Source organism: Electrona antarctica (genome assembly GCF_951216825.1).
Source record: "Electrona antarctica genome assembly, chromosome: 20".
Classification (NCBI taxonomy): Eukaryota; Metazoa; Chordata; class Actinopteri; order Myctophiformes; family Myctophidae; genus Electrona; species Electrona antarctica.
Window position 1 is genome coordinate 14,651,926 of NC_136801.1, and position 12,606 is coordinate 14,664,531.

The following is a 12,606-nucleotide window of genomic DNA, read 5'->3' on the forward strand; positions in this document are numbered from 1 at the left end:
CAGATTGGTCATATACCTGATAAAATTACTTACTATTGAAAGAAATTCCATTCTGGAACATTAGGTTAATGCGGCTTAATTGGGGACAGTCAGCTAACTTGTAAACCACACACCCTCCTCGACATCCCCAAGACCAAACTCCGGACATGGGGTGACAGAGCATTTGCCTTTGCTTTCCCAACCCTGTGGAATGCTCTCCCTAAGGCACTCAGCGATGCCCCCACCCTCCAAACCACCTCTTCAACATTGCCTTCCCTAGCTAACCCTTTTCACTGTCTTTTAATGTTTTTATAGCTTTTAGTGTGCATTTATTTTTTTTCTAATAAAGTTGTTTTTTTGTGTGTCGTTACCTCTGTAAAGACCCCCCCATGTAAAGCGTCTTTGGGTACTCAGAAAAGCGCTATATAAGTTTGAGATATTATTATTATTATTATTACAATATTACTTGGCTAATTATTGACCATCTGAAGAATATGTTATGATGCTTTTACAGTGGCTGGCTTTTAGTTGTACATGCAAATTCAAAGAAGACCCTGCTCAAAGAACTTTGTATATTGTCAAAATTATTCCACTTTATTTAAAAAGTACACACCTTTGATTACAACTTTTCCAATAACGATTAGTGCACAAATGAGGAAAAATTACCTTTTGTAAATCATGAAGAAATACCTAAGGAATGAATGCCATTTTGACAATGACATTTTGCTAACTCTGACTAATATCACACGCTTACTAACATTGCATGTTGTTTGCATGTGTGTCAATCACATGATCAGTGAACCTTTGATTCAACAAAAGAAAAGTATTTACACCAAAGGATAGATTAGGGCATGTGTTCAAGTATGCCCAATGAATCATAGTGAAACCACAAACCACCTCACAACTAAATTAGCTCTTAGGATCTCATGGGGCATGTATAAGACAAAGCGGGCTAGTGTTTTCATTACGTAAGCCTGGGAGTGCATCTAGCCAAGACTCACCATGTTCTTTACAGTAGCTGTCCTTGGTTTGTTCCGGCATGAGCAGCAGCAGAACAGCAGGGGGGCTTCTCTCTGCTTTGGTCCCCATTCCACAGTTTAATATAACATATACAGAAGGTTCAGGGACATACAGTAATACTTCACATTGCACGTTAGTTGCTCCCTTTGTATTGTTCGTATTAGTGAGCATGTTGAAGGCCTGATAACATGCAATACAAAGCTGCTTATCAAACATCTATTTTACAGATAAAGCGACAGAAGTGCAATTATTTTCATATGTTGATTTTTATAAGGTAAGTTTAAGGCTTTAATCAGTGAGTAGTTTCAAGTGTTGAGGACGTGAAGTGGTAAAAAGTTCTGAATAGGCTCTGCATGCCAATGCATGAGAAAAAGCTATGGGAAATTATCTGGAACAGGAAACATATATGCCACCATCTGGAAGGCTGGGAGTACAGTTAGGCACAGAGTAGCCTGGAACTCACCTATGCTTTTTATGGCATAGGCAGCTGGGAGAAACTATGCGCAGCTGCACGACATGAGACTAATTACTTAGAGCGACAGAGAGAGAGAGGAGTGTGTGTGTGTGTGTACACGTGTGCGTGTGTCAATTTAACAAAGGTGCAGACGATCAGAAATCAGCAGAGTGAGAGATGTTTGCACTACTCTATGCCGAATTGAAGTGGACTCGGACCCAGACTTTTTTTTTCTCCCTGGAAATAAAAACGTCTGGGTTTCCGAGGCTAGGCATAGAGCAGTTTTGTCTGCATTGGTGATTTGATCAAAATGTTTACATACATCTACTGACTCCATGGGATCCCCGTTATTCAGGGGTTGCGAATGGCCACAGTCGCCAATGATCCTCTTTTCAGAAGTAGAGACGGTCGGATATGGCGGCTGGAAGGTAAGTCATCGCCTGCACTCTAATCCACCAGTGGGGCTCCTGGGGAGTGTAGCGTGTGTACGGGCGCTTGGACGTGATGGCATCTATGATGTCCTCCAAAACTGGCATCACGTCCTTCTCTCCGCTGTTGCAGTAGGACCGCATCAGGGCCATGTGCTGGTCAAAGTGGGTCTTCCCGTAGTCCTCCTTCACGGCAGGGGGCGCCTCGCGCCACAGCTTGGTGGCCGTGTTTGCCACGATGTCCCGCGTTAGAATGCCCGTGGCTACAATGAAGTTCCCCGGTTCGATGATGGAAACCTTGACGCCCCAGGCCTTCATTTCATAGCGGAGGCAGTCGGAGAAAGCTTCCACGCCGTATTTAGAGATGCAGTAAGGTGAACGCAAGGCGTTTCCCATCCTCCCGTACATGCTGGCCAGGTTCACCACACGGCCTGCAATTGAGACACACGTGTCATCAGGAAAAGGTAAGCCACTTCATAGAGCTGGGTTACTGATACAAATTTTTAACCGCCTGTCAGGCATGAAAGTCCATATAGTTTAACTGCCAAAGAAAACAACTGACAGATTACAACTTGTCCAAAATGCAGCAGCCAGAGTTTTAACTAAAACTAAGATGAGAGAACATATTACTCCAGTTTCAGCTTCATTGCATTGGCTTCCTGTTGTTTTTAGGATTAATCTTTAAATTCTTTTACTTATTTATAAAGCTCTCAATGGTCTCGCACCTTCCTACCTACATGACTGCCTGCCTAGATATGTCCCAAACCACCCACTCAGGTCCTCCACTGCTGGCCTGCTCGATGTAAAAAAATGGCAACTAAAAAACATGGTGAACATGGTTTCTGCTTCTACACGCCGACGGCGTGGAACAAACTCCCACTATACCTTCGACAGGCAGCCTCTGTAGACATTTTTAAAGCACAGCTCAAGACCTACTTCTACACTCTTGCTTTTAGTTGATCTTTTACATTTTGTTGTTATTCATGTCTTCACTGTATTGCATTACTGCTATTATTTTAATGTTTTACGCCTTTCATTTCTTTTCTTTTTTTCTCCATTGCTCTGTAAAGCACTTTGAGCTGCATTTCATGTCATGAAAGGTGCTATACAAATAAAGTTTTATTAAAGGACCAAGCATTTGGTGATATGGCCGTTTTGTGAAATGTTGTCTTTACTTTGTTCTGTTGTAGTGCCTGTGGCTTTGCTGACCTCTGCTGGTCTAAAGTGCCTCACCTGTCAATCACCTGAGAGTTCTGGCTGCCACACCCTGTGTCAGCTGTTCTTGATTAGTTGCCGGCTCTAGGAGCTGACCAGCAGCTCATTGTTTTAACAGTTGTGTTCCCTTTTTGTTGCTGTTATTAGTTAAGTTTCAGATGGGCTGGTCGTAAGTATTATTTTGGGTGTCCATCAGTCCCAGTTTTGCAATGCAGGATTTTAAATAAATGTGTAATATACTTTGTAAACTTTTGATCTGACTTTGTGTCCTTTTATGTTAGCCCTTGGTTGAGCCACGTTTAAAGGGCCGTAACAATGCTAGAAACTGATATGTTTAGTGGGAAACATGTATAAAGAACTTGATCCTGATCAAATCAGGTTCTTTACTCATTAATTGATAGATTATTTGATGTTGTACAACAGTGATTTTGAAACGAAGACTGATTTGAACACATGGCCTTTCAGTTCAGGTTTTTTGTGTCCTGAAAGGATTCCCTTGCATGGATGGTTCTGGTACCGGATGGTACCCAGACCTGGCGAGCCGACCCAGAACTCTGAACCCCCCTTCACCTAGCCTGGCTAATAAGCCAGACCGAATCAGCCGTTGGCAAAAAGAAAATTGCCTGCCGGCGGATTACGGTCTGGAGAGGCTCAATTGTACGCCCATTTCCTACACCAGAGAACTGGTGTGGCCAATCGGGACACGGTATGCAATATGGGCGGGCTTTGGTACAGTGACGTTCAATGCTTGAGACCTTTGACTGACAGTAGCTCTGACCAATTGCGTCAAAGAGAAAATGTTTGAACCCGCCCCGGGCGCCCCCTGGGAAACAAGATCCATACACAGCATCTCCAGACTCAAATACCACACGACTTGATTTGAGTCTGGCTTATTAGCCAGGCTACCCTTCACCCACATGTGGTAATCTGGTTCTCCAAATTGGAGAAAGAGACTGCTTTCCCTGAACTGAATAGGAACTGAAATGGGACTTTTCAAGTCAACAACTTAAAGTGGGCCCCATTTATTTGTTTTTCATGAATGTTCAAAGCTGTTTATTTTCTCTGAAGTTTAATAATATTTTTTCAGTTAACCATTAATCCCTGTTTCAGACTCATTTCATTGGTTTTGCACTCATTGAGCTCCTCATCCGAATCTGGTATATTTTCTGGTTTATACGCAGTCAATTCATAAATCTTTATACCCACCTTATCATTAGTTATCCTTGCGCAACAAAAACACTGAATTTGCTTGTTAGCTCGTGGTTCATGGGGTTCAATGGGTTCAAATCTAGGCACCGCCAACTCTGTGTATGAGTTTTCAAGAACCCTTACCTGCCCCCCACTATAAAAAACCGACCCTGTCACAATTCCATGGTCTTTTTCTCAAGTTTAGTCTTCCATGTTTCTTGTGCATATAATTCTTATTGCCTTCCTGCTTGGTCCTGCCTTATCGCTTGCAGCGATTTGTTTCTAGTTATTATTATTATTAACTGACTTGAGACTAGGCATTTTCAATCCATTGCCAGGCACTTTACCAAGCTTATTACTTAGCACCACCGTAGCGGATTACTTAGTTCCACAGTCATTCTTTTATTAAGCTTTGTTTCCTTCTTATGTAAATCTTTCAGCATTCATCATATGCGCCACTGAATGGGAAACCAATAATAATCTGCATTGGTCATTTGCCTTAATATTGACCATTTCACCTGCAGATCTCCATTGATAGCCAAAGAGCACTGACCTCTCACCCAGTAGAGGCTTCCTTGAATAATTATCTATGCGTGGCCAGTTGAAACAGCTAAGCATGTGTTCTCTTCTCTGCATTCAAACATCTTAACGTTTTGGTCAACATTCCTTAAATAAAGTTGTCCCTAGCACCTGTCTGAGCTGATCAGGTCCGCATAAGACTTTGTTGTTTCCTACTTTCAACAAAGCAAAAAATATATACAACTTTTTCTTTTGAAATTAACATTTTAAAATTCAACACATAATTCTTTAATGCTGGTACCACAAAGTGGCAACGATAATGTACAGTAATACATGGGATTTTCCTGATGCTGACCTTTGGCCCTGCGGATGAGGGGAAGGAGTGCTTTGGTGACCCGGATGGTGCCCCAGAGATTGACCTCTGACACCTGCTTGTAGGTGTCCATGGTAGTGAACTCTACTTCCCCAAATGTTGATATGCCAGCATTGTTCACTACAGCCCACAAACCTGGGGTGAGAACAGCAGGAAATGTCATGCAGGAAAGTGTGTCTCTCATTACATTTCTGTCTACAGGGCCGCCGACAGCTTTTGGTTATATTATTGGTTATATGCCACATATAGGCTCTAATAATGCAGCCCTGCAGTGATAGGGATATCACTGTCTATCACTGTCTCAAAAAACTAAAAAAAGAAAGTAAAACATTTGCGTCTATAGCACAGGCCTAGTAATCCATATGTTTGATCCCCACAAATACTGGCAAGTGGCAATTTAAATTAAATGAGATTAAGTCAGATTAATGTAGGCCTCAACAATATGGCACACACATACTGTAAGACTATTATCCTAAAATTAAATACGTATTACAATATCAAATGGGGCTGCAACTAGGAGACATTAATGAAAACGTGTTTTTTCACTATCTATTTTAAATGAACGTAGGTGGTGTCGACAGTATTGTGTGCGTTACCTTTCTCCGTGTCCTCCAGATTTTTGTGAACATATTCCACAGCCTGGTTTACTTGCTCCTCACTGCAGACATCTAGCTGGAGAACCTTCATATGATCTGAGTGAAACTCCTCCAGATCCTTAGCCCCCTCGCCACCCTTATCCTGTAAGGATTACACTCATCAGCGGAGTTGGTATCGGAAAAGCTGCCCATACTTCTTAAAATGCTGGTAATGTCCCAAACCACCCACATGCCAGTCTGTGTTAATGCGATAGCATGTAATTTACTGAAATATTTTTAATTTTGTGTTACTCCAGTTTGGGTTTCTACTGTATAATTATTACTAACTTGTAATTGCACTTTAACAATTAATAATGTTTTTTGTGGTTTTGTTTTTTCTAGATCAGTGCATGGTTCTCAAACGTTTTAATTTCAAGAACATAACTATGAGTGTACAAATGGAACACAAATTCACTGCACAAGAAGGCTGTAATTCAACCCATGTGCATCAATCAATGGATCTTTGATTTGGAACTGGTGATGATCACATATTTGCACAATAGACTTCCATTTCTCAGTAGTTTTAATTAATTATACCACCAGGCAGGAAAAATAGTATGATGGATGCATAATAGTACTATAATTACTTGACCGAAACTATTAAACTTACTTGACTACTACTAACTATTAAACTCTTCATTACATACTGTAATTACATAGATATGAATATTAAATAGATATTAGATACCAGGCAACCATAGCCTACCTTAAAAAGACACCCAGCAAAAACTGTGAAACCCAGTTTATGCAAGCGTTTGGCAAGTGCATGTCCAAATCCGCTGTCACAGCCTGTAATAAATACAGCTTTTCCCTTAACCTTTGAAAGAGAGTGCAGTGTGAGATAAAAAGACTGTCACAATTCTACGATTACATCTTTTATCATAATATTACATAAGCATCGATTGCAGGTTTTGTAGAAATAGCTGGGCTACACGACAGTCAATATAGCAGAGATGGGCAAACTATAGTGTACATTCAGTCATTTTAAATAGATTAATATGTAGATAGCTGCAGCCCCCAAAATACTTTAATTTAACCTACCTCAACCAATCCTCTGGGAATTCGAGGCATTGCAACATACACCACAAAAACTAAATATATACTAACTATGCACTCTGTTACGTTCGTCTCGTGAAAACCACAAAATCTCGCCACTATATTCAACATCCCCGGTAAGCCGAATCCTAGAAGAACCGTCAAAACGACTGAAAATGACACTAAAAGTGCAATTCGGAAGAGTGGAAGTGGAGCCATCTTGGCGACTTCAGTTTATAGTGTTGCCAACTATAGTGGATTTTACTCCGTCTCGCCGAGTAGATTAGCTACTTTCCAGACCCTAACGACTTAATGAAAAGCTTCTAGCGACAGCCGATAAAAATGTAGCTACTTTTTCAGAGATAAAACCCTCATTTTGCCTCCAGAGTCCATTTGACCAGTGTCTTTTTAGCAAATCTAAGCTTGCAAATAAGACTTCCGGTGGACGATCTCTTCAAAATAAGAGTACCATCTAGAGTAAACTGAATCCATTGAAAAACGTTTTTTGCAAACTAAAACACATCTAAACGATGCTCTACAACACACAAAATGTTTCTTTGTAAAAACATAAAATCAATAATAACTTAATAATAATATGTCTAAAAAAGGATAAATGCTGTTCGCTGGAGTGCGTGGCCTTTACAAATTGGACGCTGGACAAAAAACGGCTCTTCGTGTCAGCAGGTCTGACGGGGCGACTGTGGCTCAAGAGGTAGAGCAGGTCGTCCAATGATCCATGGGTCGGCGGTTCGAATCCCGGCTCCTCCTGTCTACATGTCGAAGTGTCCTTGGGCACCGTTTATTGTGATGATTATTTGCAGAGTGATTTTTTTCTTCTTTGTAACAGTGAATGAGAAACACCGTAAGCAAACTGTATGCCTTTTTCTTTCCATTGAAAGTGTACACCGTTTTATTAGCACTGAGTAATTAAAAATATGTTTTTGTAACTTTCAAAGCCTTGTCTGTATTATTTTATAACTTTGATGATGGAGAGGGCCATTATATTTCCACAATCACTCCAGTGGGCCACATTATATATACTGTCAATATAAATAGCCAATCTCCAAGCCGGTCACTTTTTATTTTACACCTCTCCCGCTTAGCGGAGAGTGTGGCGTTGTAGAGGAGGTCTCCCCGAACGTGTGCATATGTCAGACTAGCTGACATGAAGAGCCATTTTTGTCCAGCGTCCACTCTGGTCTGGAAAGGGCACATTTTTGACCTGTGACCCCAGTAAAAAGCCTGTCACTTTTTATTTTACACCTCTCCCGCTTAGCGGAGAGTGTGGTGTTGTGGAGAAGGTCTCCCCGAACGCATATGTCAGACCAGCTGACACGAAGAGCTGTTTTTTGGCCAGCCAGAAATTGTAAAATGAAACCAAATGTCCGAGTTGGTAACCAAATGGACTCTTTTTAACTCTTGAGAGCTGTAAAATGAAACCTTAATTACGAGGTCTTATTCTGAAGTCCTTATATTCGCCAGCTCACAACCCGTAAGTATATTCGTTATATTCGCCGGCTCGACGGAGCTGTCCATTTGCTGCCTGCCTGCCGCCTGCAAAAGGGAATGGAGGCGTGGCCCTTGCTTGCACGTAAACAGTAAACACACGGTCTTGAGTGAAAAGCACGCCGGCCAGTGGCCACGCAGTGTCAGCATCGCCATTACTTACATTACTTACCCTTGGGAAGGGGGAGTATGTCGCCATTACTTACATTACATACACGCTGCTGCCTTTTTGTCTCCACCAGGCCGAAGGCATGGGGAGAGAGTATGTTTTGCACTCCGTCCGTCCGTCCGTCCGTGTGTCCGTCTGTGAACAGCGCATGGGGAGAGAGTATGTTTTGCACTCCGTCCGTCCGTCCGTGTGTCCGTCTGTGAACAGCTAATCTCCGCCACTGTTAACCCGGTCGATGCCACATTTTGCACACACACTCCCTGGATGCCAACGATGAACCTCTGCCCCAAAATTTCCAGAACGGCCTGTTATAGCGCCACCAGGAGGCCGCTTTGTGCAAAACAAGTTTTTGGACAGTACACCTACAGATTTTGTCCAAACATCACGCAAATTGGTACACAGTCTCTCTAGAGCCATTCAACCAAACGGGTCTTTCAGATTTCCCAGACTCCATCCTGATTGGCTAAGATTGGCTTCCAAAGTTCGCAGGAGTGTTCAGTTTCAAACAAAATGCTGCAAATCATGAACACATCGTGTGATTTCCGTGAAATTGCGCACGCACATTCCCACTCGGCCGAGGAAGAAATGCCACGTGAACATTTTCAACTCAGCCTCATGGTGGCGCTATAACTGGCCGAAAAGTGTTTTTACCTCTAACTGCACGGATCTGTGGATAACTTTGTATGCCAACTCCCTAGAGGCCAAGGAAAAACCTTTGCCTGGAATTTTTCACATCTGCTCTTTATAGCGCCACCAGGAGGCCGACATATGTAAAACACATTTTCTAATATTACTCCTTCAGATGTTATCCAAATTGCACGCAAATCGGTACACATGCTCTCCATAGTCATGTAATCCACCTTCATTGCCTACGATTGGCTTCTAAACTTTTCAGGAGTAGCCCGCTTGGTACCCGTTTTGTACAAATCGCCACAACTACTCAACGCAGCGTCCGATTTCGGTGAAACTGTGCATGCATATTCCCACTAGGCTGAGGAAAAAATGCCACTTGACAGTTTTCAAATCAGCCTCATGGTGGCGCTACAACAGGCCAAGCTGTCTCACACACCATGGCTCAATCGGCCCCACCAGCGCCCTCAACAAACCTGGACGAGGGACCCCATCCCCCACTCCCGCCACCCCACGACGACCCCCACGCACCCCCCACCCTCCCCCCACGGCACCCCGCGGCTTCTACAGACATCAACAATGGCCCTCCGCTCCCCTATTTCGCCATGGAGGAAATAAGCACCATAGTCAGAGCCAACGGACTTCATATCTTTCACCTGAACGTCAACAGCATTGGACCCAAAATGGCTGAAATCAGGCATATGTTTCAATGCGGTAAGGCGAACATCATTAGCTTCTCTGAAACCAAACTTGATGAGTCAACCAAAGACCCAGAAGTTGAAATAGAGAACTATTCCTTGATCAGAAACGACAGAAACAGGCATGGTGGTGGCGTGTGTATGTATATTCACAAAGACACTGAATATGTTACTCGTACTGACTTACAGCATGATGAAATTGAAACTGTGTGGGTTGAATTAATTTTCAAAAAGGCTAAATCAGTATTAGTGGGCACCGTCTACAGACCGCCTGACCAACATGGGTTCTATGATATACTTGAGGGGTGCTTAGCTGAGGAGGAATGTGTAGAGAAAATCCTGATTGGCGACTACAATACAGACATGCAACGTAAGGAAGCACCTGTGTTTAAGTCATTCAGTAAGTTCTGTGATCTACATAGTGTCAGTCAGCTAATTACCCAACCCACTAGAGTGTGTGATTCTACTCAAACTGTCATTGATCTCATTCTGTCCTCGGACAAATCCAGAATCTCCAAGAAAGGGGTTATTGTATGTGGGCTTAGTGATCATTTTATGATATTCTGTACCCGCAAAATACAAAAACTTAAGACCGGCTGCCACAAAACAGTCATATCAAGGGACCTCAAAACCTACTCTAGTGAGGTCTTTAACCAAGTATTGGAGAGTCTGGATTGGTCCGATGAGCTTAAAAGCACACTTGTCGAAGAAGCTTGGCTTGGCTTCAAAACCAAATTTACATCAGTACTGAACTACATGGCTCCTTTGAGAACCACCAGGGGCAAAACCCGCTCGGAACCATGGATGAATTCGGACATACTGGCTGCAATGAAAGCCAGAGACAAAAAATGCTCTGAAGTTCTAAAATGCAAGTCAAAGCTAGCCAAGCGCTTCGACAGTGTTCGCCAAGCTCGTTTGAACAACCTAAATACACAACGAATCAAACTACGAAACAGTGTAACTGCCATGACCAAATCAGCTAAAAGTAACTTCATTAATGATAAAGCTCAGGAAAACAAAAACAATCCTCATGAGCTCTGGAAGCTACTAAACAATCAACTAAGCTATGGTCAGAAACTAAAAACCAGATTTTCGAACATAAACATCAAATCTGACAACACTCTCATCACTGACAACCTTGATGTGGCCAACTACTTGAATATCTTCTTTACAAACATAGCAACAACTCTGGTTAACAAACTGCCCTCCCACTCTGGGCTCTTTGGTGTAGAGCACATTACAACCTTCTACAAAAACCTAGGTGTTTGTAAAGACGATTTTAAACTAGTTATGGTAACAACTGATGAGGTAATTAAGAAACTGAGTGCCCTCCAACCCCACAAGGCCACAGGCCATGACAACATTCCCTCCAAATTTCTCAGAGACTCAGCCATCTCTATAGCTCCAATCATCACCCACATAGTAAACCTCTCCATCAAACAGGGACAGGTCCCCCAAGATTTCAAACTGGCCAAAGTAACCCCCTTGCACAAGAAAGGGAGTAAATTAGACCCCGGCAACTACCGCCCTATTTCTATTCTTAGTTCCATCTCGAAAGTGATGGAAAAAATAGTCTATGAACAGGTTGAAAAGTATCTTGCCACTAATAAATTATTGTACGAGTTCCAATCTGGCTTCAGAACATCCCACTCCACTGACACATGTCTTCTCTATTTGAGCGACCACATCAAACAAGAGGTGGACGCTGGCAAATACTGCGGCATGGTCATGCTGGACCTCCAAAAGGCTTTTGACACCGTGAACCACTCCATACTGGTTAACAAGCTAAAAGCAATTGGTTTCGATAGCACATCAGTGAGCTGGATGCAATCCTACCTGGAGGGGAGAGAACAGATGGTGGAAGTGAACGGAACACTGTCCCCCCCCCCTCCCAGTGAGCTGTGGCGTTCCACAAGGAAGCATACTAGGGCCCCTACTGTTCCTAATATATGTAAACGACATGACTTCAGCCTGTGACTGCAACTTGTTCCTGTTCGCAGATGACTCAGCACTGCTGGTCTCGGACAAGGACAAACTGCAGGTTGAAAATGCCCTCAGCTCTGAACTCGGTAGAATCTGCACCTGGCTCGCTGATAACAAACTATCTTTACACCTGGGAAAAACTGAATCCATTCTCTTTGGCTCTATTAGTAATCTCAGCAAGGCAAATGGCTTCTTGGTTAAAGTGGGTGACAATGTTATCACACGTAAAGATGAAATTACCTACCTAGGTTCCATCCTGGAGGCTAATCTTTCCGGTGATAAAATGGCCACCAACGTAATCAAAAAAGTCAACCATAGAACAAGATTCCTCTACAGGATCTCCTCACTGGTCAACAAAAACACCTTGAAGACCTTAACAGGAGCCCTTGTACAGGGTTTCTTTGACTATGCATGCACCTCCTGGTACCACAGCACCTCAAAGGCCCTTAAAACCAGGCTCCAGACTTCCCAAAACAAACTGGTCAGGCTCCTACTTGATCTAGCCCCCCGAACCCACCTCACCCCTGCCCACTTCGACAGGCTGGAATGGCTTAGGGTCGACGACAGAGTACAGCATCTTGCAATGGGTCTGGTCCACAAGATTCGATACACCACCAAGATACCCATGTACCTGTCTAGATACTTCCTTAATGTTAACGAAGTCCACACCCACAACACCAGAGGGAGTGCAACGAACCATGTACAACCCAGATTCGGCACAAACAAGGGACTAAATTATTTTCGCTCCTATGCCACCAAAATGTGGAACGCCCT

General features: G+C 43.0%; 1 protein-coding gene across 1 annotated transcript; it reads right to left on the reverse strand.

The window, feature by feature from the left end:
* Window positions 1-1,720: 1,720 nt before the first annotated feature.
* Window positions 1,721-7,264, reverse strand: bdh1 (3-hydroxybutyrate dehydrogenase, type 1). The gene is made up of 5 exons (XM_079489370.1): window positions 6,853-7,264; window positions 6,518-6,628; window positions 5,773-5,914; window positions 5,159-5,311; window positions 1,721-2,312 (listed from the first exon to the last, which is right to left on the reverse strand). Exons 1-5 carry the CDS (start codon window positions 7,063-7,065, stop codon window positions 1,846-1,848), a joined length of 1,086 nt encoding a protein of 361 aa, XP_079345496.1. The 5' UTR covers window positions 7,066-7,264; the 3' UTR covers window positions 1,721-1,845.
* Between the last annotated feature and the right edge of the window lie 5,342 nt (window positions 7,265-12,606).

Bases quoted from the DNA above. Each gene is read 5' to 3' on its own strand.
- bdh1 (XM_079489370.1), bottom strand. From the start codon at position 7,065: ATGGCTCCACTTCCACTCTTCCGAATTGCACTTTTAGTGTCATTTTCA. The intron at 5,312-5,772 runs GTAACGCACACA...TTCTCACCCCAG, and splicing joins TCTGGAGGACACGGAGAAAG to GTTTGTGGGCTGTAGTGAAC. The intron at 2,313-5,158 runs GTCAGCATCAGG...TCTCAATTGCAG, and splicing joins CCTCATCCGCAGGGCCAAAG to GCCGTGTGGTGAACCTGGCC.